Consider the following 24,194-nt stretch of genomic DNA (forward strand, 5'->3'; position numbering starts at 1 on the left):
GGGAAGCTGTATTTAAAGCTGGAATCCATAATGGTGAAACGGCCATGTCCATTTGCGCTATTACAACAACAAAGTTAATGCAAACAACAAACACTTTATTTTTCTCTCTGACTTCATTGTATGCCCGATAGAGCAAAATATGTACTGCAATTTTTTTTGCCATGCTGTACGATAGTCCTCAGCTCGGCAACAATAACAACGGTCATGGGGTGACCAGTGGTGCTGTTTCCCCCTATTGTGGATTCCATCTTTAAGAAATGCCTATGAAGTACCACAAAGTAAATAGTCTGTTGACATAGCACAAAACCACACCCTGACAATGCCAGTTAGTACATTTTCATGCATTGCAATCTAACTGTTTGAACCGCTATAAATATTCGAGAAGATGGGGACGTGTCTGATGCAGAGGAAGAAAAGACGTTCCTGCACTCTGTGGGGGACATAAACGAGGACAACCTCACGGTGACGGGTGAAGAGACTAAGGCACCTGAGGAGAAGCCTGACCATGAAGGCCACAACAGACCAGATATGGGTCTTGAGGAGGATGTGGGGCATTTTAACAGAAACCAAGACAATCAACCAGAAGAAATCCAGAGGGGCCCTCAAGCTATTTTGGAAAATACCTTGGACATGGGACTTGTTGACATGGAGCACCCTTCCTCAGGTATGCGCTCTTTCAACTTCTTCTACTTTTGAGATTGCTGTTAGGGATAAACTGCAGAAATTAACCTAATTTGCTTGTCCTTTATTGCCAGGCTCTTTGGAGTCGCCCCCTGTTTCTGATTTCCAGGAAGAGGAGCAGAGTAGTTCATCAATCGTATCGGTGTTCATTTTCTCTGGTAGTCTAGTCACCGTGGTTTATGAGTACCTTGGAATATATGCTGTTATGGTAAGTTACTTCTATGAATGAGTTTGTCTTCCTATTAATTTACTAACTTTTCAGACTGTCAGAATTGAATGCTTAGGCCTCAAGTGTGGTATGCATCAGGGTTTCCATTAGGAAAACAAATGTACGAGTAACGAACAGCGAAATCACTAGCCTAAAACAATACTATACTGATAAAATAGATTAACATTTCTACTATTGGTCAGCTATTCGAGAAAGAAATAGTCTATTCCAAATGGACTCTCGGACACTTCTGGGAAGGTGGATCCAAAATTCAGTCAACCAGTAGGCCTAGGCGTAAAAATAAAATAAAAATTCAAAAGCAATGCGTGATGCTATAGATAAGAACGTTTCGCAAAAAATTTTGATAAACGATTATTTCTAAACATAAGGGCAAGTGTTCGTTCCATAATGCAGTTAGAGGGAAAACACCATTGTCAAAAGGGCACCGCACATGCAAGCGGTTTCATGCAACAGAGATTCAAATATTGGTTAGAAATGTATAGAGATCTAATAGGCTACTTTTGAAGCAAGGTAAGATGTATCTCAAGTCTTAAAATGTTCAGGTTTCAAACGATTTAAGTATATGTTTTCAAAATGGATAGCCTACTTCCTCCAGCTCATTGCAAAGTGGTATGTGATTCACTGATGAAGCCTGTCTTCCGTTGCTGTTTGAGATGCTGGTGCTCTCGCGCTGTCTGACAGGTTTTCCGCTCAAGGACTCTGTATGTGTGTGATGAGATGCATAACGAATATTCTGTGCCTACACATTATGCAAATTAACCTATAGACCGATAAGCATGACCAGTCAAATGTATTTCCATCGACTGGTTTCCATCAATGAATAGCTAAAAAGCATTATTTCATAATGGGATTGTTTCTTTTCTTTCCCCAGACAATTGGCCAGGCGCCAATTTTATTTCTCAGCTTTTCTATTTATTTCATAGCCGGTTAGCCTAACGGAAACCCTGGTATGCATATGCATTTTATCTCACCTGATTATTGCTGTGACAATGCATAGTTTTCAAATGTTTTGTTTTTTAGCTTTATTTTATTATTATTTTTAACATTGGTTTTGCACAGAGCAATATTTTTCCCACTTGAATGTTTGACGCTCGCTGTGATGTCATTAGGTCAAAGGTTCTGCAGGGCCACGTTCAGTTGCAAAACGTTCTCGAACGTTGCAGATAGAAATCCATTAATCGAGCAGAAATGATTCCTTATTCAACATGTCTGAGGTATATTTGTTCTACAGAGCGTTTTTCTATCTGAACGTAAGAAAACCTTTGCTTCCTACTGTAATCTTTATTTAAAACAATTTTGCAACTAAAACGAGTTTCTATTGGACAAATTCAGTAGGTCCCGCCTCGTTTATTACGGTTTCCTTTAAGAAACGTTTTGCCAAAGACAGTACAGTAGGTAATGAAACTGGGATTTTGCAACAGAATCGACCGAATGAATATATCCCAGGTTTATTGATCTTCCTTTTTTTTGTTGACGTGTTCTAGGGAAGTGTAGGCTGAAGTTCAGTGACCACCACTGTCGGTTTATTGGTATTGTGTAGGGCATACATTACACCGCCGCTCGTAGTACAAGCCTTCTTTCTACTTGTGCATTTGTCGTGGAAAGTAATCGCGTTCAAATCTCTAAAAGGAAGCTAAATGCATAGCTAGCTATCTACGCGTCGCTAGTAGACCGGTTGTTGGCGAATCAGTCAGCAAGCTAACGTTCGCTAGTAAGCCTATTAGTTCACCAAGCTAGATGGGCACAGCTTGTCATCATCGTTGTCGTCAAAGACAACCACGATGAAGGAGCCTCAAGTATTCTACGTTGATAGGTTTGTGAAACGAGGAATTTCGGATTTCCGCAAGCCAGTTGCATTGCATATTAGCCTAGCTAGGTAGCTCAGCTATCAAACGGTACTACTTTCAGTAGCAATGGATTCGGAAGTAACAACCCCTTTGCCCATGATGCCAGAATCTGATCAACTCTCCGTCTTCTACGCCTCATTTCTAACGGAACTTCAATATGTAAGTAGTTGGCTAATGTTAGTGTTGACACTGCGCATTTATGGAGGCTATAACTATTTCAGCTAGCTGGCTAGCCAAGTCTTAGTCTACCAAATGGATGGCTTGCTATAAGTAAATTGCAACTCAATTTTGTTGGCAGCTTCAAAGTCTTGTGGAATGGTTTAGTTGTCGTCCAATACATATACCATTTCTCCAATAGTTTCAGCCTAGAAGGGATCACTTAATTGCTCGTTTGTTTCAATGTTATCAAAGTGAAAGTTGACTGTCCTCTTCCTCATAAAAAAAATTGGCCACTTACCAGACTTTAGCAGTAACCATTATTCATGTGAATGTATGGCTCGGATCGAGGGGTTTCTCTGAGCTGTTGAATTTTGCTTTGTTGCTTTGACCTATTCCCTTTTACAATTAAGCAATAAGGCCCGAGGGGGGTGTGGTATATGGCCATACCATGACTAAGGGCTGTTCTTATGTACAATGCAAAGTGGAGCGCCTGGATACAGCCCTTAGCCGTGGTATTTTGGCAGTATACCACAAAAAACCGAGAGGTACCGTATTGCTATTATAAACTGGTTACCAACATAATTAGAGCAGTAAAAATAAAGGTTTTGTCATACCCATGGTATATGGTCTGATATACCAAGGCTTTCAGCCAATCAACATTCAGGGCTCTAACCACCCAGTTTATAATTAATTTTATGCTAGACCTTGTGTTAAGTAGTTTGTTTATTGCCCGCCTTTAACGAGGTGAAAGGGCACATAATGCACTCTAAATCCAAATTGGCCTTAGTTTGTTAGATCCACTCCACAATGTGGTGTTTTAATTTAGCTTGTTTGATCTAATCCAAGATTTTCACTGAGCGACTGAGATGTATGGTCTGTGTTGGGCCTGTATGCCACGTTCATAGTGCAAAGGTCTCTGGTTGGACAGTGGCAGGGCCCCAAGTCAATCCCCTTTTGATTAGATAAGCTTAAGGCACGTTTACCCTCTTTATTGATTTTGATCAACAACTGGGTTACAGGCTAGGTCTATTTCAGAACCCACCTTGATTTGATCTGAAGAAGTGTCTGTTGGCATTGACTGAGAGGGTGCTCAGTTTGAACAACACAGTAATGCCTGATGGTTTAGTAAAATTATTTTCCTCTGTCCTTCATCTCAGCCCAACTATTGCCCAACTTATTTGCTAGACCTGAAATATGAGCTGTAGCAAGGAACGCTGTGTGATTGGGCCTGTGTCTCTCCCCAGATGGTCACCTGCCTGCCAGAGGAATGGAAGCCAGGTCCAGACTTTTACGGCGTGTCCTGGGAACCCGTGCTGGCCACTGCAGGCGCCGGGTTCATCGGCTTCCTCTTCCTCTTTTGGAGGAGTGTTCTATCTGTAAGTCATTTTTGCTCGGTCACTGCTTTTAGAATTTCATATGGTGTCCAAGACACAAGTGATTCTTCATGTTCTGAATCATTCAGTGGGGTTTTTCTCTAACATAACATTATCTTGGATTTTGTGAACTAATACATCTGATAATAAGTACCAAGCTCTGTTGACAGAGCAGTGCCTCCTCTCCCATTGACTTGAGGATTTTACATGGATTTTTACATCTTCTGCAACGTAGTTTCCGCCGGTCGCAAAATTAACTTGGCACAAGCTGAATGAAATGTAAAAAGCTTGGAGTATGCTCAGTGCTCCATTGACATTTCAGAGAGAAGCTTGTTTTTCAGAGAAATCTTTGCAAAATAACAGGAATATCCAGTAATATGAAAAGCGTACAGTAAAATAAAAAAAATACTACATGTCATGTCTCAACATCTATCTATCTTACCTTTATATTGTTTTATGTCCTCCGGATTAGAGAAGAAAAATGACGAGTTCAGTGAAGAGCCTGTCAGTTAGTCTTAATTCTCACACAGCATCCAGCCTAGAGTGCCTTTTTCCCCAGATTTTTGACCACTTTTTTTTTTCTCTGGCCTCCATTGATTTAGTCACCTTAATCTTGACATCCAACAAGGGTAAAAACTCCAATAACATTTGAATGGATTATGATATAGGTTTGGACCATTGGTCAAAATAAGCATATTTGATTGGACACCCTACATTTCATAATTTTTGTTTTTATTGTTTTATGTAATTCTATGCAATCGAGGTGGGCATGCTGCTATTGAAGAGACTTTGCCTCAATGTACTGACCTATTTCCTTTTCCATCTCACAGGTCAAAAGGAAGTCCTATCTAAGTAGGTTCACCTACTTATTTTTTTGCAATTTAGGGTGCATAGTGAATCCTCATTCATATATGCCTACTGGCATGTGATGTCACATGTCTTACACGTCTCATTTCATACTCTTAACATATATTTTTGATTAGCTACTGAAAAAGAGATGGCAGACATGATGAAAACATTTGAACAAGAGAAGGAGGAGATACTCCTAAAGGTTGCTGAACTGCAACAACAGGTATGTTGCTGAGACTTTTCACTGACCAAGATCCAGACTTTGGGTTCAATGTGAATTAAGAGACATAACAATGTTTTGATCATATATTTCTACTGGGTTCCCCTCAGGGTGAAGAACTCAAAGAAAAGAAAAAGCTGTCTGAGAAATCTGCCACCTCATCTCTGGAAAAGATCCAAGAATTAAAAGTGAGCCACTGGAAAATATTCTCATGATCACACGTCATTGTCAGGCTGGCTATTGTTTACTTGTTTGTTTTTTTTGTTTTACATAGTTTTTTTAATGTGTTTGTCTTGCCCTTTTCTTTCAATATCTATCCAGAATCTTGTGCAAGAGATGGAGAGACAAAATGAGTGCCTGGACGAGGAAAAGAACTTGCTCGCCAGATCCTTTGACGAAGAGCGGACAAAGGCGGCGAAACATCAAGATATGGTGAGTCATGCTGAGCGATAAGCCGAAATGTCGGGCGGGGTTTTCTTCTGTTTTTTTTAACAACCAATTGATCAACGTTGTTCCTTCCAAGTATCTCTACCTGACAATACATCTAATAGATGGTATTCAACAGTCTTAAAATTATGCCTTTATCTAGTTTGAAGAACTAGTAATATTGTGATTTTGTCAGACCACATAGTCTGCTACTACTAGCCAGCTAATCGCCTAAATAGAACAACTTGTTGGGGAGCACAGAGAAACATAGTAGTCATTATGCTCATTATCTTTACCTATAGATGTCAGAAATGGACAAAACTATTGAGAAGTTGAAGCGGAGCAGAAAGAAGACTCAGGAGGCTCTCTCAAAGGTACATATCAAAGATGTAAACATCAACATTGCACCACTCAAATATAAATGGCATATGGCCGTTTTTAAAATATAGCACACATTTTTGATTCTGCAGGCTACCATTCTGATGGAAGAAGCCAAGCTCCGCGAAGATGCACGGAATGTCCAGCACCAGGTTCTGGAGAAGGATATCGCCACCCTGCGAGAGGAGAACATCTCGGTGAGTACCAACACGGAACAACGATTCACACTAAGCCTCGTGACATATGGTGCAGCAGTCTTTGGCCATGCAGGGCCTGCATAGCAACGTCCTTATGACCTAATATCCTCCTTCCAGCTGCACCACACTGCCAATTCGTGGGAGGAGAAGCACAGGGAGTTGAGCGAGCAGATCAAAGTCTACCAGAAGTCCCAGAAAGACCTGGAGGACTCCCTTGTTCAGAAGGACCACAACGTTGAGGTGAGTTTTTTGAAATTATAAAAAAAAAAATGTAACGTTACGATTTTGTATTTGTTCTAAAATTGTGGTCCAGAAGTCTTTTTTGTTGACTGATCCAAGGGGAGAAGTGTAGTGTACAATTAATTGGTGGTTCTCTCCATCTCTGGCAGGTTTTGTCTGACCTCTTGGGAGACCTCGAGGCCTGCGACGACCTGAAAGGAGGCGTCGTGGCTAACGGGGAAGCCGCTAACGGTAATTCACCTGACACCTTGTCATAAATGACTTGATAACTTTCTAATTAACATGCCAAATATGTAAGTGTTTTCCCACTAAGGATTTGTTTAGACAGGTAGCCCAATCTTTTGACCAATCAGATCAGCTCTGAAAAAGAGCTGATTTGAAAAGATCTGATGTGATTGGTCAAAAGACCAATTAATGGGAAAAAGATCAGAATTGGTCTGCCTGACGCAGTTAAGACTGAATGCAAAATTAGGCCTATATGGCGGCATCTGCTAGCCTCCAGTGTGTATCTGGGTAAACTGGATTTAGAGTCATGTTTGGTCTGTTTCAGACAAGCAGACCGTCATCCGAAACCGCATCAAGCAAATGATGGATGTCACTCGGGTAAGATGGAGTCCATTCTTGAACAAACCCACATTTTTGTGTATCTGAAAGCCAAAATAATGATATTCAGAACTAAGAAATGAGTCAACTCTTACTAACTCTTGGCATACAATACTTTCTACAGGTCCAGACCACTCTGTCTGTTGTGGAGGAAGAGCGCGATCGCTTCATGACCAAGCTGCTGAATGAAGAGAAAGCCAGGAAAGAGCTGGAAGGTACAGTGCCTTGCGAAAGTATTCGGCCCCCTTGAACTTTGCGACCTTTTGCCACATTTCAGGCTTCAAACATAAAGATATAAAACTGTATTTTTTTTGTGAAGAATCAACAACAAGTGGGACACAATCATGAAGTGGAACGATATTTCAAACTTTTTTATAACAAATCAAAACCTGAAAAATTGGGCGTGCAAAATTATTCAGCCCCTTTACTTTCAGTGCAGCAAACTCTCCAGAAGTTCAGTGAGGATCTCTGAATGATCCAATGTTGACCTAAATGACTAATGATGATAAATACAATCCACCTGTGTGTAATCAAGTCTCCGTATAAATGCACCTGCACTGTGATAGTCTCAGAGGTCCGTTAAAAGCGCAGAGAGCATCATGAAGAACAAGGAACACACCAGGCAGGTCCGAGATACTGTTGTGAAGAAGTTTAAAGCCGGATTTGGATACAAAAAGATTTCCCAAGCTTTAAACATCCCAAGGAGCACTGTGCAAGCGATAATATTGAAATGGAAGGAGTATCAGACCACTGCAAATCTACCAAGACCTGGCCGTCCCTCTAAACTTTCAGCTCATACAAGGAGAAGACTGATCAGAGATGCAGCCAAGAGGCCCATGATCACTCTGGATGAACTGCAGAGATCTACAGCTGAGGTGGGAGACTCTGTCCATAGGACAACAATCAGTCGTATATTGCACAAATCTGGCCTTTATGGAAGAGTGGCAAGAAGAAAGCCATTTCTTAAAGATATCTATAAAAAGTGTCGTTTAAAGTTTGCCACAAGCCACCTGGGAGACACACCAAACATGTGGAAGAAGGTGCTCTGGTCAGATGAAACCAAAATTGAACTTTTTGGCAACAATGCAAAACGTTATGTTTGGCGTAAAAGCAACACAGCACATCACCCTGAACACACCATCCCCACTGTCAAACATGGTGGTGGCAGCATCATGGTTTGGGCCTGCTTTTCTTCAGCAGGGACAGGGAAGATGGTTAAAATTGATGGGAAGATGGATGGAGCCAAATACAGGACCATTCTGGAAGAACCTGATGGAGTCTGCAAAAGACCTGAGACTGGGACGGAGATTTGTCTTCCAACAAGACAATGATCCAAAACATAAAGCAAAATCTACAATGGAATGGTTAAAAAATTAACATCCAGGTGTTAGAATGGCCAAGTCAAAGTCAAGACCTGAATCCAATCGAGAATCTGTGGAAAGATTCTTCACAAAAAAATACAGTTTTATATCTTTATGTTTGAAGCCTGAAATGTGGCAAAAGGTCGCAAAGTTCAAGGGGGCCAAATACTTTCGCAAGGCACTGTATGTCAAGCACTATATCCCAGCAGCTAGAATATGATATGCATCACTCCCTTTTCTCTCTCTCTCAACACGATCAACTTATCACCACAGAACAATACCAGAAGCTGGAGCATGCCATCTTGTTGGTGAAAAGTGATAAGAACCACCTGGAGAACCAGTACAAGACCCTGCAGCAGAAGAATGAGATCATCACAGAGATGTACCAGCAGAAGGAGAACGCCTTGCAGCAGTAAGTAGAATTAGACGCTGTTCAGTTCAAGCATTAATACCATTGTAGGGTTTGTTCTCAGCGGTACCACAGCATGTAAAAAGAACAATGACTTTTTCCTCAATGTGCCGCCTTCAAAATATATTTGATAGTTTTTCTGTGAAGTATATTGAGATTATTGAATGCACTTTAAGTAAAACTTCATTTGATTTGTGTTCGTCGCCTCACAGGAAGCTAACCAAGGAGGAGTTTGAGCGTCGTAACAACGAGGATAGGCTGACTGAGGTGGACGGCAAGGCTCTGGAGGCCGAGGAGGAGGTCAAGGTGTGCAGGCAGCGTATCAAGGAGATCCAGGATGAGCTGAAACAGACTGAAAAGTCCTACAAAGCCCAGATCATTGAGCAGGAGCAGAAATCCCATGAGAACTGGGTATGTACAACTTACTTGTTACAACGTTAATGTGTCTCCTACTCATTTCTCAACCCCCAATGATTGCACACATGTAGAATGACAAGGACATTAAAAAATATGTATATTAAAAAAAAAATGAAATAAAATACAAGTCTACTGTTTGACCAATATTTCATAAGGTAAATTTTGTCCCAAACATGACATTTTAAATATCTCTTCCTTCTCTCCAGGTTATTGCACGCGCCGCAGAGAGAGCTTTGTTGGACGAGAAAAAGGAATCAACCAACCTCCGTATCAAGTGAGTGCTATAACAAACTCAGTTGGGCAATACCAATGGAGTTAGCGACACCAGTCTAGATTTCTTTCTCTCTTTCACCTTAGACTGACGGAGATGTCCAGCAAGCTGAATGAGCTCCGTAGGCCTCTATTCAAACCCACCCCTGGGATGGCTCCCATGCCTCTCCGACGAGGTAAGAACAAATCCCCACAGAGTTCCCAATGTTATTAGGTGCTGGCGACTGGCACATCTGGGGTGCATTCAGTAAGGCAAAATGTTGAACGTGCAGTGCGCTCCAAAAGTGTTGGGACAGTAGCAATTTTGTTGTTTTGGCTCTGTACTCCAGCACTTTGGATTTGAAATTATACTTGACTACGATGTTAGTGCAGGCTGTCAGCGTTCATTTGAGGGTATTTTCATCCATATTGGGTGAACCGTTTAGAAATTACAGCACCATTTTAGGAGACCAAAGGTATTGGGATAAATTTACTTAAGTTTATTAAAGTAGTCAAAAGTTTTTATTATTTGGTCCCATATTTCTGGCACACAGTAACTACATCAAGGTTTTGACTCTATAAAGTTTTTGGATGCACTTGGTGTTTATTTTGGATATTTCAAATTATTTTGTGCCCAATAGAAATTAATGGTAAATCATGTATAGTGTAATTCGAGTCATTTTTATTGTAATATTTAATAGAATGTTTCTAAACACATTCATTAATGTGGTTACGGATAGCTACCATGGTTACGGATAGTCCTGAATGAATAATGAATGCGAACGTTAGAGACATAGACATGCTAACCTCTCACCATTTCAATAACAGGGGAGGTTAGCATTTGAGGTGGTATGATATTTATGCCCAACTTTCTCATTCACTATTCATTCATCATTTTACGTAATCATAGTAGCATCCACATTCATTTAGAAGTGTTTTTAGAAACCTATTCTATTCTTATTTACAATGAAATTTACTCAAATGACACATTATTTACCATTAGTTTCTATTGGGCACAAAATAATCTCAAACGCAACCAAAACAAACAGAAAATGCATCGAACATATTTGTAGTCATTGCGTGCAATGAATATGGGACCAAATACTTAACTTTACTGCTTTAATACACAAGTGTATTTGTCTCAATACTTTTGGTCCCATAAAGGGGGAGGATTATGTATAACAAGTGCTGTAATTTCTAAACTGTTCAACTGATTATGGATAAAAAATACCCTCAAAGTAAAGCTGACAAGTCTTCACCTCATAGTCATTAGCCGTGTTTGAATACTCAAACTAACTGTACTATTTGTGACAAATTGAGTATGTAGTATGGTCATAGTATGGCTATACTGTAGTTAGTATGCCAAAGCTTCCCTGATGTCGTACTACATTACTTGTATACTTCGTATTTTGGCGAGTGGACACTCTTTCTGTGTTTTTAGGGCCCATAATGCAATTCTTCAGAAAATGGCCGTGGCTTCACAAAAGATTTGAGGAAAATATGCAGCCATAGTCTGACAGCTGATACAAATTCATTCAAATGTTGAGCAATGTAATGACTTTTCAAATAAGTTACGTTACATGTTATGTTGGCTGACAAGTTGTTAGCTACGCTAGCCTTACGAACCGCATAACATGTCATTAAATCACATTTATTTATAAAGCCCTTTTTACATCAGCAGTTGTCACAGTGCTATTACAGCAGTTGCTTTTATGTACTGATATGTTAGCTACCTAACTTTGGTTGGCTACTAATACATCAAACTTGCCAGTGTATAAACTATACGCTATCTAACTAACTACCTAATGTGTATTGACTTGATTGTTCACGTCATTCTTAGCTTAGCTAAGTGGTATAGTTGTTGTGTGTTCTCAATGCACATTGTTAATGATGTCGTAAGATGTCTAGCTAGTAATTTGTTATGCTAGCATGAGGTTGCATAGCAACAGCATCTACTTCCGGTAGACAGGTGCAGCGTTAATACACTCAACTGGAAGGATACTGTTTGTTTACACTATAAAAAAGATGAACTAATAGTATGTAGTATACAGTATGTTTGTTTGGGTATTCAAACACAGCTATCATTGTATCATTTCAAATCCAAAGTTCTGGAGACCAGAGACAAAACAACCCAAAATGTGTCACTGTCCCAATACTTTTGGAGCTCATTGCGTATTGCAGATAGATCTGAAATGACTCTCTATTCTTGAGGACAGAGATGGATACATGCTCTACATCATATGTTTATATCTTAATATTCTGTCATGTTGCACCTTCCTGAACAGACCCCTGTGTTCTTTGAGTCCCTGTTGGTTTGGCTCTATTCTATTGTTGGTTGGATAATAGCTGTGATTGCGTTTCAGATGAGTTCTTGGACTTTGTTTTTGACTATTGGATAACCCATCTGCTGTTAGAGCTTTACCATCGGAAATATGTGGAGTTGTGTTGTTGATTTGACGCCTATTCATTGAAGCTGGACCAATGTGGAGAGACTGACCACAATATTTGGCTGTGTGCTGTTGGTTGGGTGTTCATCATTTTAAATGATGTTAATTGGTTTGGTTTAAACAGGTGACTCGTACGGGCCCTCGCCTGTGAGCGGAGGTGCCCCGTCCCCCCCTCTCATGGTGGAGGGTCCTGGGCGACCCCCCTCTGCCCCTGTGGGGAGACGGAACGAGCCCTACGGTGAGTCTCCAGAACCCTTCCCCGGACAGCCTCGGCCCTGGTGATTGGCCAAGCAGTACCGTCCCTCAGCCAATGAAATCCCTTCTAACCTTTTCACCTTCCTTTATATCCCCTATTCTGTTTCAATCATGTCCCCTTTTTCTTCCTACTGCTCTCATCCTGTACCTAGTTGGTTTCCACTTCTGATCACTTATTCCTCTTATCTTCTGCTTACTTCCTGTTTACATTTAGATTTTCTTGTGACATGCTTTCCTCTCTCTCACTGCCATCTTTTCTCCCCATACCTACCGCCGTACACATCTTTTTCAACCCGGGTTTGCGTGTCCAGGCGGTCCAGAATGTCCCCTTGCCTCTATCTTTCACCGTCCTTCTCATGCATTCCTCCTGCTTTTTCTGTACTAAGTTGGTGTCTTGGTGGTGCTCAGCTGCTGGGAGGTCATATGTGAGGGGTATGTCCTTGGGATAGTCAGGTTGCAGAAGCCTTAGCCATTGTGATCCCTTGTGGAACTTTGTACAATCCAGTTGTTCTTCAGCCATGTGATATTAATACTGATTCACAAGTGTTCTAGTTGTGGAATAATCCTACCAGTATATGGCCAAACATTTTCTTCCGACTGCAAATAGACCAGACACTGCTATAAATAGCTGGTAGCATAAAGCAGTAACGTGAACCACAGTGGTGTAGAGTCAGGTGCCTAATGACACCCAGGAGAGCCGAGGTCAGAGAATATGGCAGTGTTAACATTAGCCTTGGTAGGATGATATATGACCGTGTATTTTGTGTTCAACAGGACCACGACCTCCATCTGACCCTCACGGTCGTTACCCCCCTGACCACAAACACCCAGTGGCTGCCAGACCTGGTAGGGATGATTTATTTGTCAATGAAGGTTGATTCAGTATTATTCCCTATGATCCAATATCCAGACCTGCCAACATGCATGCATTTTGCATATCAACTATGCAATTCTCTATCCATGTATGCAAGTTCGAGATCCGAGTTAAAAGTAGGCAGAAATGATTAGGGACAGATTAAAATATATATTTTTAAATTTAATTAAATGTAAAAAATCCACTGAGGTTTTTTTTAACCTTTTTTATTTAACTAGGCAAGTCAGTTAAGAACAAATTCTTATTTTCAATGACTGCCTAGGAACAGTGGGTTAACTGCCTGTTCAGGGGCAGAGCGACAGATTTATACCTTGTCAGCTCGGGGGTTTGAATTTGCAACCTTCCTGTTACTAGTCCAACGCTCTAACCACTAGGCTACCCTGCCACCCGTAAATGTAACATCCCGGTTCTCGGGCTGCAACACACAGACGTGCGGAGTTTGTGTCAACAGACATGGAGATGAATACATCATTATTGGACGTAGCTAACCCGTGTCTGCCCCTCCTGTTTGTTGTGAAGCTGAGTTTGCCGGCTGTCAGCTGTACCTAAACACATGGACAAATCCCTTTTCGACTCCGTGTGGAAAGGTGAACACTAATTGTTTCAAGCTAACGTTAGCCAACATAAGATGGACATTCAGTGGGCTCTAAAGTGCCAGCAGTTCGCATTTGTAGATTTTGTACCGAAATAAATAACTTTAAACTCCAAGAATAAAGGCCTTTGTTCTTTCTCATTAGATCTTGTTCGGGACTTTTACCATATGTATAAATAGATTGCTGTCAAGAAAGAAAGTATTCCAACCTTTTATAGACTTGATTTGGTACAATTCTATAATTGGGATCAGACTCACAAACAGCATGAGCGTGCGGGAGGAAAGAACCTCAATTCGGCGCGCAAGTTGAATCTCCACTTTGCCGTGAGTGTCTGGTACTCTAAAAGGACAGGGTTGGCATGTGTGAATGTCTCGATCCTAGCTGTATTTCCTTTAATCATTCTGCTCTTTGCATCACCTTTAGACACCATTGCGCCACGGACATCCTCTCCAAGCAGTCTGGACAGCTCGGTAAGTTTTCAGTCAATTTGTGACAATGTCCACAACTTCTTTCCTTATTACGTTACAAAGTCAGGAATGGAAAATGGACATGGAACTAGCAGAGAAAAGCTTCATTGAGGCACCTCGAGTCCTTAGTCTTATGTGCATCTCTTCCCCCCCCCCCCCTGTTACTCCATTCAACATGTGGGTGTGTTTGCTCTAAAGCAGACCGCTCCACCACAGTCACAGGCTGAGGCCCAGGCCTCCACAGAGAACCCAGAGGCAGTGAGTATTTATGTAGGAGGCTGAGGCACGGTGGAAGGGATGTGGATGTGTGAGCATGCTTACCTCAGCCATGGATCAGTGGCAGGCAGTGGGCTTGTGGCCTCACAAGGTTTGTCAGACTTAACAGTAACTGTCCAGTGAAAATCATTCTGTTAACTCATACCCAAATTATGTTGACTCATCCTATACTCATGTTTGTGGCCAAAGTATAAATTGGGGGGGAAAAAACATATTTGTATCTTAAACCGACCATTTAAAAAATGCGTGCTATTTCCTCAGAGGATGATGTCATCCTTCTGAGGAGGATGAGCTGGCCAATCAGCAGTCTACTCGCAATATTTTTTATTACCGGTATACGCCCACACCATTCCACACAGAAAAGCGTATATTTAACATGCTTAATGACCTTTTTTTTTTTGAAGGGAAAACTATTTCACTCGTTGTAATTATCGGTCATTTCATTGAAATCTGGAGACACTGAACAGTTACTTGAATGTTGCTGGCTGGATTTTCACATGCGAGGTCACTTGCCTTATCAGTTCTTTACATTACAACACCACCCCCACTGAATGAAATGTGGTGACACTGTTCTACAAAGCCATAACTAAAGCACAACTGCATGATGTGAATTGTGTTATCGTTAAAAGCTGTGTGTTTTGAGGTTAATGCTTTGTGGAAAGGTCCTGATTCCCGAAATCATGGTGATTGGAACTTTGACGTGTGATTTTTGTTGTTGGGAACTGCATAACTTACCTTACTATTGTGGGATATTGAAGTTGTTTCTGACATGTGCATGATTGTGTTTTGTTCTAACTAAACTGTTTTGAAAGGAGCTCACGGGTGGTGCCAGCAACAGGGCTACAGACACCACCAACCTACATCTCCTCTTTAAGACTTCTAGGTTTGTAATGGTGTTTATTGGTGGTTCCTCCAGAACTCAGGACCTCGGGGCCCTGGCTCCCTCCTGGCCTCCCCTATCAGCTCCCCCCCCGACTCAGGCCCCGGCCCCCTCAGACCAGTTATCAGCCATCCCTCCGGACTCTGCTACCGTCCTCCTGGCCCTGGGCCCCACCACATCCCTCCTCCCTCACCCTTCATGCCTCCCATGTACCGACCAGCCAACGGACACCCAGGCATGATGCCTCCCGGACCCCCACCACCTAATGGACACCCACCTGGCCCCATGATGCCACCCGGACAGCGGCCTCCACCTCCTGGTGCCTACGGCCCCCCACACCACCGGGGCCCTCCTCCACCTCACTATGGACCAGTGCCTCCCCCATTCGGTAGGTGGTGAATTCGGCGACCCATTTGTTTTATTTTTTAACCTCAAGTTGACTTTCTTTGCTATTGTTATTTCAGTTGTGGAGAGTAACGTAGTAGTGATATTGTTATTTTTGTACTAGGATATTTTATTATTGCTTTTCACTTTCTCATGTTTGATCTCGCTCTCCCCAGGTGTTCGCGGCGGCCCCCCTATGGCCCGACCCATGGGACCACCACGTCCCTACATGCACTACGGACCACGTGATCACTCCATCCCACCCCAGCACCTGCCCCCAGGAGCGGCCCCATACCCTCCTTACAGTGGCCCCAGAGACTTCCCCGGGCAGCCCCCCATGCAGCAGGCCCCCCATGGGCATGACTCTTCTGTGGGTCCCCAGGGGCAAGACTACAGCTCCCAGCAGGCAGCAGCTACCCCCCAGCCCCAGGACTCAGTCAGCTCCTCCATGGGAGAGCCTTAGACACCCACCAACTATGTCAGAGGGCTTGGATACCACCTGCTACCATTAACAACCCGGCTATGTCTAATCAACCATGATTTCTCTTTATTTTTCCCCTTTCCTTTAGATTTAATTTGGGTATATATATATTAGTGCCAGTCAAGTTTGAACACCTACTCATTCAAGGGTTTCTTTATTTTTACTATTTTCTACATTGTAGAATAATAGTAAATACACCCAAACAATGAAATATCACATAGGGAATCAAGTAGTAACCAATAAAGTGTTAAACAAATCAAAATCTATTTTAGATTATTCAAAGTAGACACCCTTTGCCTTGATGACAGCTTTGCACACTCTTGGCATTCTCCCAACCAACTTCATGAGGAATGCTTTTCCAACAGTCTTGAAGGAGTTCCCATATATGCTGAGCACTTGTTGGCTGCTTTTCCTTCACTCTGTGGTCCAACTAATCAAAAACCATCCCAATTGGGTTGAGGTTGGGTGATTGTGGACGCCAGGTCATCTGCAGCACTCCATCACTCTCCTTTTTGGTCAAATAGCCCTTACACAGCCTGGAGGTGTGTTTTGGGTCATTGTCCTGTTGAAAAACAAATGATAGTCCCACTAAGCCCAAACCAGATGGGATGGTATATCGCTGCAGAATGCTGTGGTAGCCATGCTGGTTAAGTGTGCCTTGAATTCTAAATAAATCAGACAGTGTAACCAGCAAAGCAACCCCACACCACCACCTCCATGCTTCACAGTTGAAACCACGCATGCAGTGATCATCCATTCACTTACTCTGTTTCTCAAAGACAAAAATTTGGACTCATCAGACCAAATGACAGAGTTCCTCCGGTCTAATGTCCATTGCATGTATTCCTTGGCCCAAACTAGTCTCTTATTGGTGTCCTTTAGTATTGGTTTCTTAGCAGCAATTCAACCATGAAGGCCTAATTCACGCTGTCTCCACTGAACAGTTGTTGTTGTGTCTGTTACTTGAACTCTGAAGCATTTATTTGGGCTGCAATTTCTGAGGCGGGCAACTCTAATGAACTTATCCTCTGCAGCAGAGGTAACTCTGGGTCTTTCTTGTGACAGTCTTCATGAGAGACAGTTTCATCACAGCGCTTGAGGGTTTTTGTGACTGCACTTGAAGAAACTTTCAAAGTTCTTAATGTTCCACATTGACTGACCTTCATGTCTTAAAGTAATGATGGACTGTCATTTCTCTTTGCTTATTTGAGCTGTTTTTGCATTAATATGGACTTGATCTTTTACCAAATAGGGTTATCTTCTGTATCACCTCTACCTTGTCACAACACAACTGATTGGCTCAAACGCATTAAGAAGGAAATGCCACAAATTAACTTAACGAGGTGCACCTGTTTATTGAAAGGCATTCCAGTTAACTACCACATGAAGCTGGTTGAGAGAATGCAAAGAATGTGCATATCTGTCAAGGCAACGGGTGGCTACTTTGAAGAATCTCAAATATAAAATATACATGATTCCATACGTTATTTCACAGTTTTGATGTCTTCACTGTTCTACAAAGTAAAACTATAACTCCCTGGAATGAGTAGGTGTGTCCACACTTTTGACTATTAGTGTACCAAGTTATTTCATATATCCCATTACTACATGACCAAAAGTATGTGGGGACACCTGCTCATCAAACAAACATTTCATTTCTAAATCATTGGCATTAGTATGGAGTTGGTCTCCCCCTTTGCTGCTATAACAGCCTCCACTCTTCTGGGAAGGCTTTCCACTAGATGTTGGAACATTGCTTTGGGGACTTGCTTCCATTCAGCCACGAGCATTAGTGAGGTCGGGCACTGATGTTGGGCGATTAGGCCTGGCTTGCAGTCGGCAGTCCAATTCATCCCAAAGGTGATCGAAGGGAGTGAGGTCAGGGCTCTGTGCCGGCCAGTCAAGTTCTTCCACACTGATCTTGACAAACCATTTCTGTATGGACTTTGCTTTGTGCATGGGGGCATTGTCATGCTGAAACCGGAAAGGGCCTTTCCCAAACTTTTGCCACAAAATTGTCTAGAATGTCATTGTATGTTGTAGCGTTAAGATTTCCCTTCACTGGCACTAGCCCCAACCATTATTCTGCCTCCACCAAACTTTACAGTTGAGACTGCATTCAGGCAGGTAGCATTCTCCTGGCATCCTCCAAACCCAGATTTGTTTGTCGGACTGCCAGATGGTGAAGCGGCATTCATCACTCCAGAGAACGCATTTCCACTCCTCCAGAGTCCAATGTAGGCAAGCTTTACACCACTCCAGCTGACGCTTGGCATTGCACGTGGTGATCTTAGGCTTGGGTGTGGCTGCTCGGCCATGGAAACCCATTTTCATGAAGCTCCTGACAAATAGTTATTGTGCTGACGTTGCTTCCAGTGGCAGTGTGGAACTGTAGTGAGTGTTGCAACCAAGGGCAGATCATTTTTACGCGCTTCAGCACTCGGTGGTATCGTTCTGTGAGTTTGTGTGGCCTACCACTTTGCGGCTGAGCCTTAGTTGCTCATAGATGTTTCCACTTCACGATAACCACACCTACAGTTGACCAGGGCAGCTCTACCAGGGCAGGCATTTGATTTGTTGGAAAGGTGGCATCAAACTCAGCAGAAAAAGAAATGTCCTCACTGTCAACTGCATTTATTTTCAGCAAACGTAACGTGTAAATATTTGTATGAATATAAGATTCAACAACTGAGACATATAAACTGAACAAGTTCCACAGACATGTGACTAACAAATTGAATAATGTGTCCCTGAACAAAGGGGGGGGTCAAAATCAAAAGTAAGTCAGTATCTGGTGTGGCCACCAGCTGCATTAGGTACTGCAGTGCATCTCCTCCTCATGGACTGCACCAGATTTGCCAGTTCTTGCTGTGAGATGTTACCCCACTCTTCCACCAAGGCACCTGCAAGTTCCTGGACATTTCTGGGGGGAATGGCCCTCACCCTCTGATCCAACAGGTCTCAGATGTGCTCAATGGGATTGAGATCCGGGCTCTTCGCTGGCCATGGCAGAACACTGACATTCCTGTCTTGCAGGAAATCACGCACAGGATGAGCAGTATGGCTGGTGGCATTATCATGCTAGAGGGTCATGTCAGGATGAGCCTGCAGGAAGGGTACCACATGAGGGAGGAGGATGTCTTCCCTGTAACGCACGTCGTTGAGAACGCCTGCAATGACAACAAGCTCAGTCAGATGTTGCTGTGGCACACCACCCCAGACCATGACGGACCCTCCACCTCCAAATCGATCCTGCTCCAGAATACAGGTCTCGGTGTAACTCTCATTCCTTCGACGATAAATGTGAATCCGACCATCACCCCTGGTGAGACAAAACCACGACTCGTCAGTGAAGAGCACTCTTTGCCAGTCCTGTCTGGTCCAGCGACGGTGGGTTTGTGCCCATAGGTGTTGCCGGTGAGGACCTGCCTTACAACAGGCCTACAAGCCCTCAGTCCAGCCTATTGCGGACAGTCTGATCACTGATGGAGGGATTGTGCGTTCCTGGTGTAACTCGGCAGTTGTTGCCATCCTGTACCTGTCCCGCATCTGTGATGTACCGATCCTGTGCAGGTGTTGTTACACGTGGTCTGCCACTGTGAGGACGATCAGCTGTCCGTCCTGTCTCCCTGTAGTGCTGTCTTAGGCGTCTCACAGTACGAACATTGCAATTTATTGCCCTGGCCACATCTGCAGTCCTCATGCCTCCTTGCAGCATGCCTAAGGCACGTCCACACAGATGAGCAGGGACCCTGGGCATCTTTATTTTGGTGTTTTTCAGAGTCAGCAGAAAGGCCTCTTCAGTGTCCTCATTTTTCATAACTGTGACCTTAATTGCCTACTGTCTGTAAGCTTGTTAGTGTTTTAAAGACAGTTCCACGGGTGCATGTTCATTCATTGTTTATGGTTCAGTGAACAAGCATGGGAAACAGTGTTTAAACCCTTTACATTGAAGATCTGTGAAGTTATTTGGATTTTTTTTGAAAGACGAGTCATGAAAAAGGGACCTTTCTTTTTTTGCTGAGTTTATATCCTATGACGGTGCCACATTGAGTCACTGAGCTCTTCAGTAAGGCCATTCTACTGCCAATGTTTGGCTATGGAGATTGCATGGCTGTGTGCTCGATTGTGTACACCTGTCAGCAACGGGTGTGACTGAAATGGCCGAATCCACTCATTTTAAAGGGGTGTCCACATACTTTTGTGTGTGTAATATATAGTGTATATATTTGCAAACGGAAGCATCTAAAAAGCTAGTTTTCCTACTAAAGCATCAGAAAAATTGTCTTATGTTCCGTGTCTGAAATGTAAATGACTGTCTGCCACCATGCAAGAAGGCTTATTGTGCAATAACATTTCTATTGTATGCCTGAAAATTACGTTTTTATTTTGTAAGGTAAAACAAAAGGGTATTACATTGATTTTGTATTAATTTCACAATGTTATGGTTTCCTGTGGAAATGATTTAAAATAAAGGGGCGGGCTTAACAAGTCTTTGTTGCTTGATCGATCATTTCAGAAGTATTATCTTACCACTCTCCCTAAAGCTGTCGCTTATCAAATTGACCTTTCGCTAAACCCGCCCAATTTTGGGCAACTAATCGCCGCGCTCCACCTCGGACAAGCTCGCGGCACGTTTTAAATCGCATAAGCCAGTGAGGGCTATTGCAAAACGGGAGTTTTCTTAAGCTAAATATTTGCACAGGGCACCAGGAGTACTTGCTACTGTGATTCCTGAAATTCTCTGTAATTATACATTTTTACCTTGTTTGCTAGCTCAGCTGGTTAGCTAGCGCTGTCTCATTGACCTGCAATTGTTAGGTTAGTGTTGGGATTTTAAGAAATAATGAGGTTTAGCCATAATTATGAATTTGGCTGTGGTAACTAGTGATGACCATTTAAGTTATCTCAATGAATGTTGGAATTGAGCATCCCTGGAAAATGTCTGAGGTTGCAACAGTAACCAAGGGGGGTTAGTGAAGGGTCAATTGAAGGTCAGATGTATAACTTATGTTCTTAGGATATTTTATGAATAAAGCTGGTCAAATCGACTGCAGTTATGAAACATGAGAAGACTCTTGAATGAAACCCATTATAGTTTGAGCACTGTTAAACATTTCCCTTCAATGTATGTTTTGTATGGATAGCTATATCATGTGTAAAGCCATGTAGATCTAACACCTTCATATTACCTTTCACATTTGTAATTTGTTACATTTCAGGGATACTTTACATTTCTTTTAAATTAAAAACAACCACATTTTTTTTGTACATGATTAAAGACAATGCAAATACTATCTTGTATGCTGGGGTGAAAAGTTTCATTCTGTAGGTTAAAGAGCATTGTTCTTTGTACCCACAGCCAAGATTTACTGCAATCAAAACACTTGACTGATTGTTGATTTAATTGCATATCTAGAATGTTATGAGTTATGTTGTCAAGGCTGTCATTCATATATATATATATATTAGTATGAGACTGCTCTTCCTGTAAACAACCTACTGTATACACTGACAGTGGTTCTGAGTGAATGACAGGGAGAAGTACGAGCATAGGAAGGTTTGAGTCTATGCTCTAGTCCAGTGGTTCCCAAACTGGATTTGTTCTGATTGTGTACTCAAACCAAAAACTGGTTTTGTGTGCATCTCTACATTGGGTACATCAATAAGTAGCCTGCATTGTGATGGTTCACAGATCATAATTTACCTCAATGGCACTGGCTGCACAGCAAAAGGAAATTCTTTGTTATATGTCAATATATTCTTTAACTGTTCAGAGAAAAGCACAATGAATGAGTAAAGCAGGTGATTGACACATTCCTCTTAGTATACGTACTGGGTTCCAGTTTCTTCAGACCTTCCAATTTTCCTGCGACTCTGTGCACTAGAAGAGCACAGGAAGATGGAAAATACTGAAATATTCAACGTCTTTAGAGACTTGATCAAATCTGCCTGTGATTCACTCAAGGTTGTGTTACAGTTAAATTAGTATAATAGCTAGTTTAGAATTAGAAATCATCAAAAAACTGAATGAGTATCATGTAAATCTGTTAATTTTAACGCAGACACTGGATTTTCAACAACACAATTGTCTGCAGCTGTGTTTATTTTGCTCTATTCTGGAACAATGAGGACTGTCTGGACATTCAATGTATCAACTGTTTGCTCGCAGAGGCGAAGTGACTACCACAACGTTAACTGAGTTAGCTAGCTAGCTTACGATATGCATGTACGATGTAACCCAAACCGGCTGCGCGCGTGTGCTATCGTGCATACATTTATTTTGTCCCCCCCACACCAAACGCGATCACGACACGCAGGTTAAAATATAAAAACAAACTCTCCAGCAGCAAGAGTGACATCATTGATGTATACAGAGAAGAGAGTCAGCCTGAGAACCCTGTGGCATCCCCATAGAGACTGCCAGAGGTCCGGACAACAGGCCCTCTGATTTGACATACTGAACTCTATCAGAGAAGTAGTTGGTAATCCAGGCGAGGCAATCATTTGAGAAACCAAGGCTGTCGAGTCTGCCAATAAGAATGTGGTGATTGACAGAGTCGAAAGCCTTGGCCAGGTCGATGAATACGCTGCACAGTAATGTCTCTTATCAATGGCGGTTATGATGTCGTTTAGGACCTTGAGCGTGGCTGAGGTGCACCCATGACCAGCTCTGAAACCAGATTGCATAGCGGAGAAGGTACGGTGGGATTCGAAATGGTCAGTAATCTGTTTGTTAACTTGGCTTTCAAAGACCTTAGAAAGGCAGGTTAGGATAGATATGTCTGTAGCAGTTTGGGTCAAGAGTGTCTCCCCCTTTGAAGAGGGGGATGACCACGGCAGCTTTCCAATCTTTGGGAATCTCAGACGATACAAAAGAGAGGTTGAACAGGCTAGTAATAGGGGTTGCAACAATTTTGGCAGATAATTTTTAGAAAGAGAGGGTCCAGATTGTCTAGCCCGGCTCATTTGTAGGGGTCCAGATTTTGCAGCTATTTCAGAACATCAGCTATCTGGATTTGGGTGAAGGAGAAATAGTGGGGGTTTTGGCGGGTTTCTGTGGAGGGTTCCCGGCAGTTGACCGGGGTAGGGGTAGCCAGGTGGAAAGCATGGCCAGCCGTAGAGAAATGCTTATTGAAATTCTCAACTATGGGTTTGCGCCCAGGCTCTGTCGTAACCGGCCACGACTGCGAGGTCCGTGGGGTGATGCACAATTGGCCAAGCGTCGTCCGGGTTAGGGAGGGCTTGGCCGGTAGGGATATCCTTGTCTCATCGCACACCAGCGACTCCGGTGCCAGGCCGGGCGCAGTGTGCGCTAACCAAGGTTACCAGGTGTTTCCTCCGACACATTGGTGTGGCTGGCTTCCAGGTAGGATGCGCGCTGTGTTAAGAAGCAGTGCGGCTTGGTTGGGTTGTGTATTGGAGGGCGCATGACTTTCAACCTTCGTCTCTCCCGAGCCCGTACGGGAGTTGTAGCGATGAGACAAGATAGTAGCTACTAACAATTGGATACTACGAAAAAGGGGTCAAAATTTAACAAACAAAAAAAGAAATTCTCAATTATGGTGGATTTATCGGTGGTAACAGTGTTTCCTAGCCTCAGAGCAGTGGGCTGCTGGGAGGTGCTCTTATTCTCCATGAACTTTACAGTGCCCCAGAATTTTTGAGTTTGTACTACAGGATGCAAATTTCTGTTTGAAAAAGCTAGCCTTAGGAAAGCTAACTGCCTGTGTATATTTGTTCCTAACTTCCCTGAAAAGTTGCATATTACGGGGGCTGATCGATGCTAATGCAGAATGCCACAGGATGTTTTTGTGCTGGTCAAGGGCAGACAGGTCTAGACTGGACCAAGGACTATATCTATTCCTAGTTCTACATTTTTTGAATGGGGTATGCTTA

The 24,194-nt window shown here is 42.6% G+C and overlaps 2 protein-coding genes across 6 annotated transcripts in view; one reads left to right on the top strand and one right to left on the bottom strand.

Annotated features, from left to right (window-relative positions):
* Positions 1 to 3,335, bottom strand: part of LOC116376502 (TATA box-binding protein-associated factor RNA polymerase I subunit A) — a 21,945-nt gene extending 18,610 nt beyond the window's left edge. Inside the window, exon 1 of the transcript XR_004211872.1 lies at positions 3,215 to 3,335. The gene's annotated coding sequence lies outside the window, so the exon portion shown is untranslated. The remainder of the gene's footprint in view (positions 1 to 3,214) is intronic.
* The window catches only part of mia3 (MIA SH3 domain ER export factor 3), a 22,568-nt gene extending 4,733 nt beyond the window's left edge, over positions 1 to 17,835 (top strand). For 2 of the 5 annotated variants that reach the window (XM_020496261.2, XM_020496267.2), the window contains 23 exons: positions 386 to 664; positions 756 to 889; positions 4,161 to 4,292; positions 5,120 to 5,141; positions 5,273 to 5,361; positions 5,469 to 5,546; positions 5,680 to 5,790; positions 6,087 to 6,158; positions 6,255 to 6,359; positions 6,477 to 6,599; positions 6,749 to 6,830; positions 7,150 to 7,202; positions 7,327 to 7,417; positions 8,837 to 8,975; positions 9,185 to 9,383; positions 9,596 to 9,663; positions 9,747 to 9,835; positions 12,210 to 12,323; positions 13,115 to 13,186; positions 14,231 to 14,277; positions 14,473 to 14,532; positions 15,467 to 15,818; positions 15,991 to 16,617. In XM_020496261.2, coding sequence (XP_020351850.1) covers positions 386 to 664; positions 756 to 889; positions 4,161 to 4,292; positions 5,120 to 5,141; positions 5,273 to 5,361; positions 5,469 to 5,546; positions 5,680 to 5,790; positions 6,087 to 6,158; positions 6,255 to 6,359; positions 6,477 to 6,599; positions 6,749 to 6,830; positions 7,150 to 7,202; positions 7,327 to 7,417; positions 8,837 to 8,975; positions 9,185 to 9,383; positions 9,596 to 9,663; positions 9,747 to 9,835; positions 12,210 to 12,323; positions 13,115 to 13,186; positions 14,231 to 14,277; positions 14,473 to 14,532; positions 15,467 to 15,818; positions 15,991 to 16,277 — 2,798 coding nt within the window. In that variant the 3' untranslated portion in view covers positions 16,278 to 16,617. Of the gene's footprint in view, positions 1 to 385; positions 665 to 755; positions 890 to 4,160; positions 4,293 to 5,119; positions 5,142 to 5,272; positions 5,362 to 5,468; positions 5,547 to 5,679; positions 5,791 to 6,086; positions 6,159 to 6,254; positions 6,360 to 6,476; positions 6,600 to 6,748; positions 6,831 to 7,149; positions 7,203 to 7,326; positions 7,418 to 8,836; positions 8,976 to 9,184; positions 9,384 to 9,595; positions 9,664 to 9,746; positions 9,836 to 12,209; positions 12,324 to 13,114; positions 13,187 to 14,230; positions 14,278 to 14,472; positions 14,533 to 15,466; positions 15,819 to 15,990 lie in introns of all 5 variants that reach the window. The other 3 variants (XM_020496262.2, XM_020496264.2, XM_020496263.2) reach the window with 3 other exon arrangements.
* Positions 17,836 to 24,194: the final 6,359 nt, after the last annotated feature.

This window comes from Oncorhynchus kisutch, linkage group LG12 (genome assembly GCF_002021735.2).
Source record: "Oncorhynchus kisutch isolate 150728-3 linkage group LG12, Okis_V2, whole genome shotgun sequence".
Taxonomy (NCBI): Eukaryota; Metazoa; Chordata; class Actinopteri; order Salmoniformes; family Salmonidae; genus Oncorhynchus; species Oncorhynchus kisutch.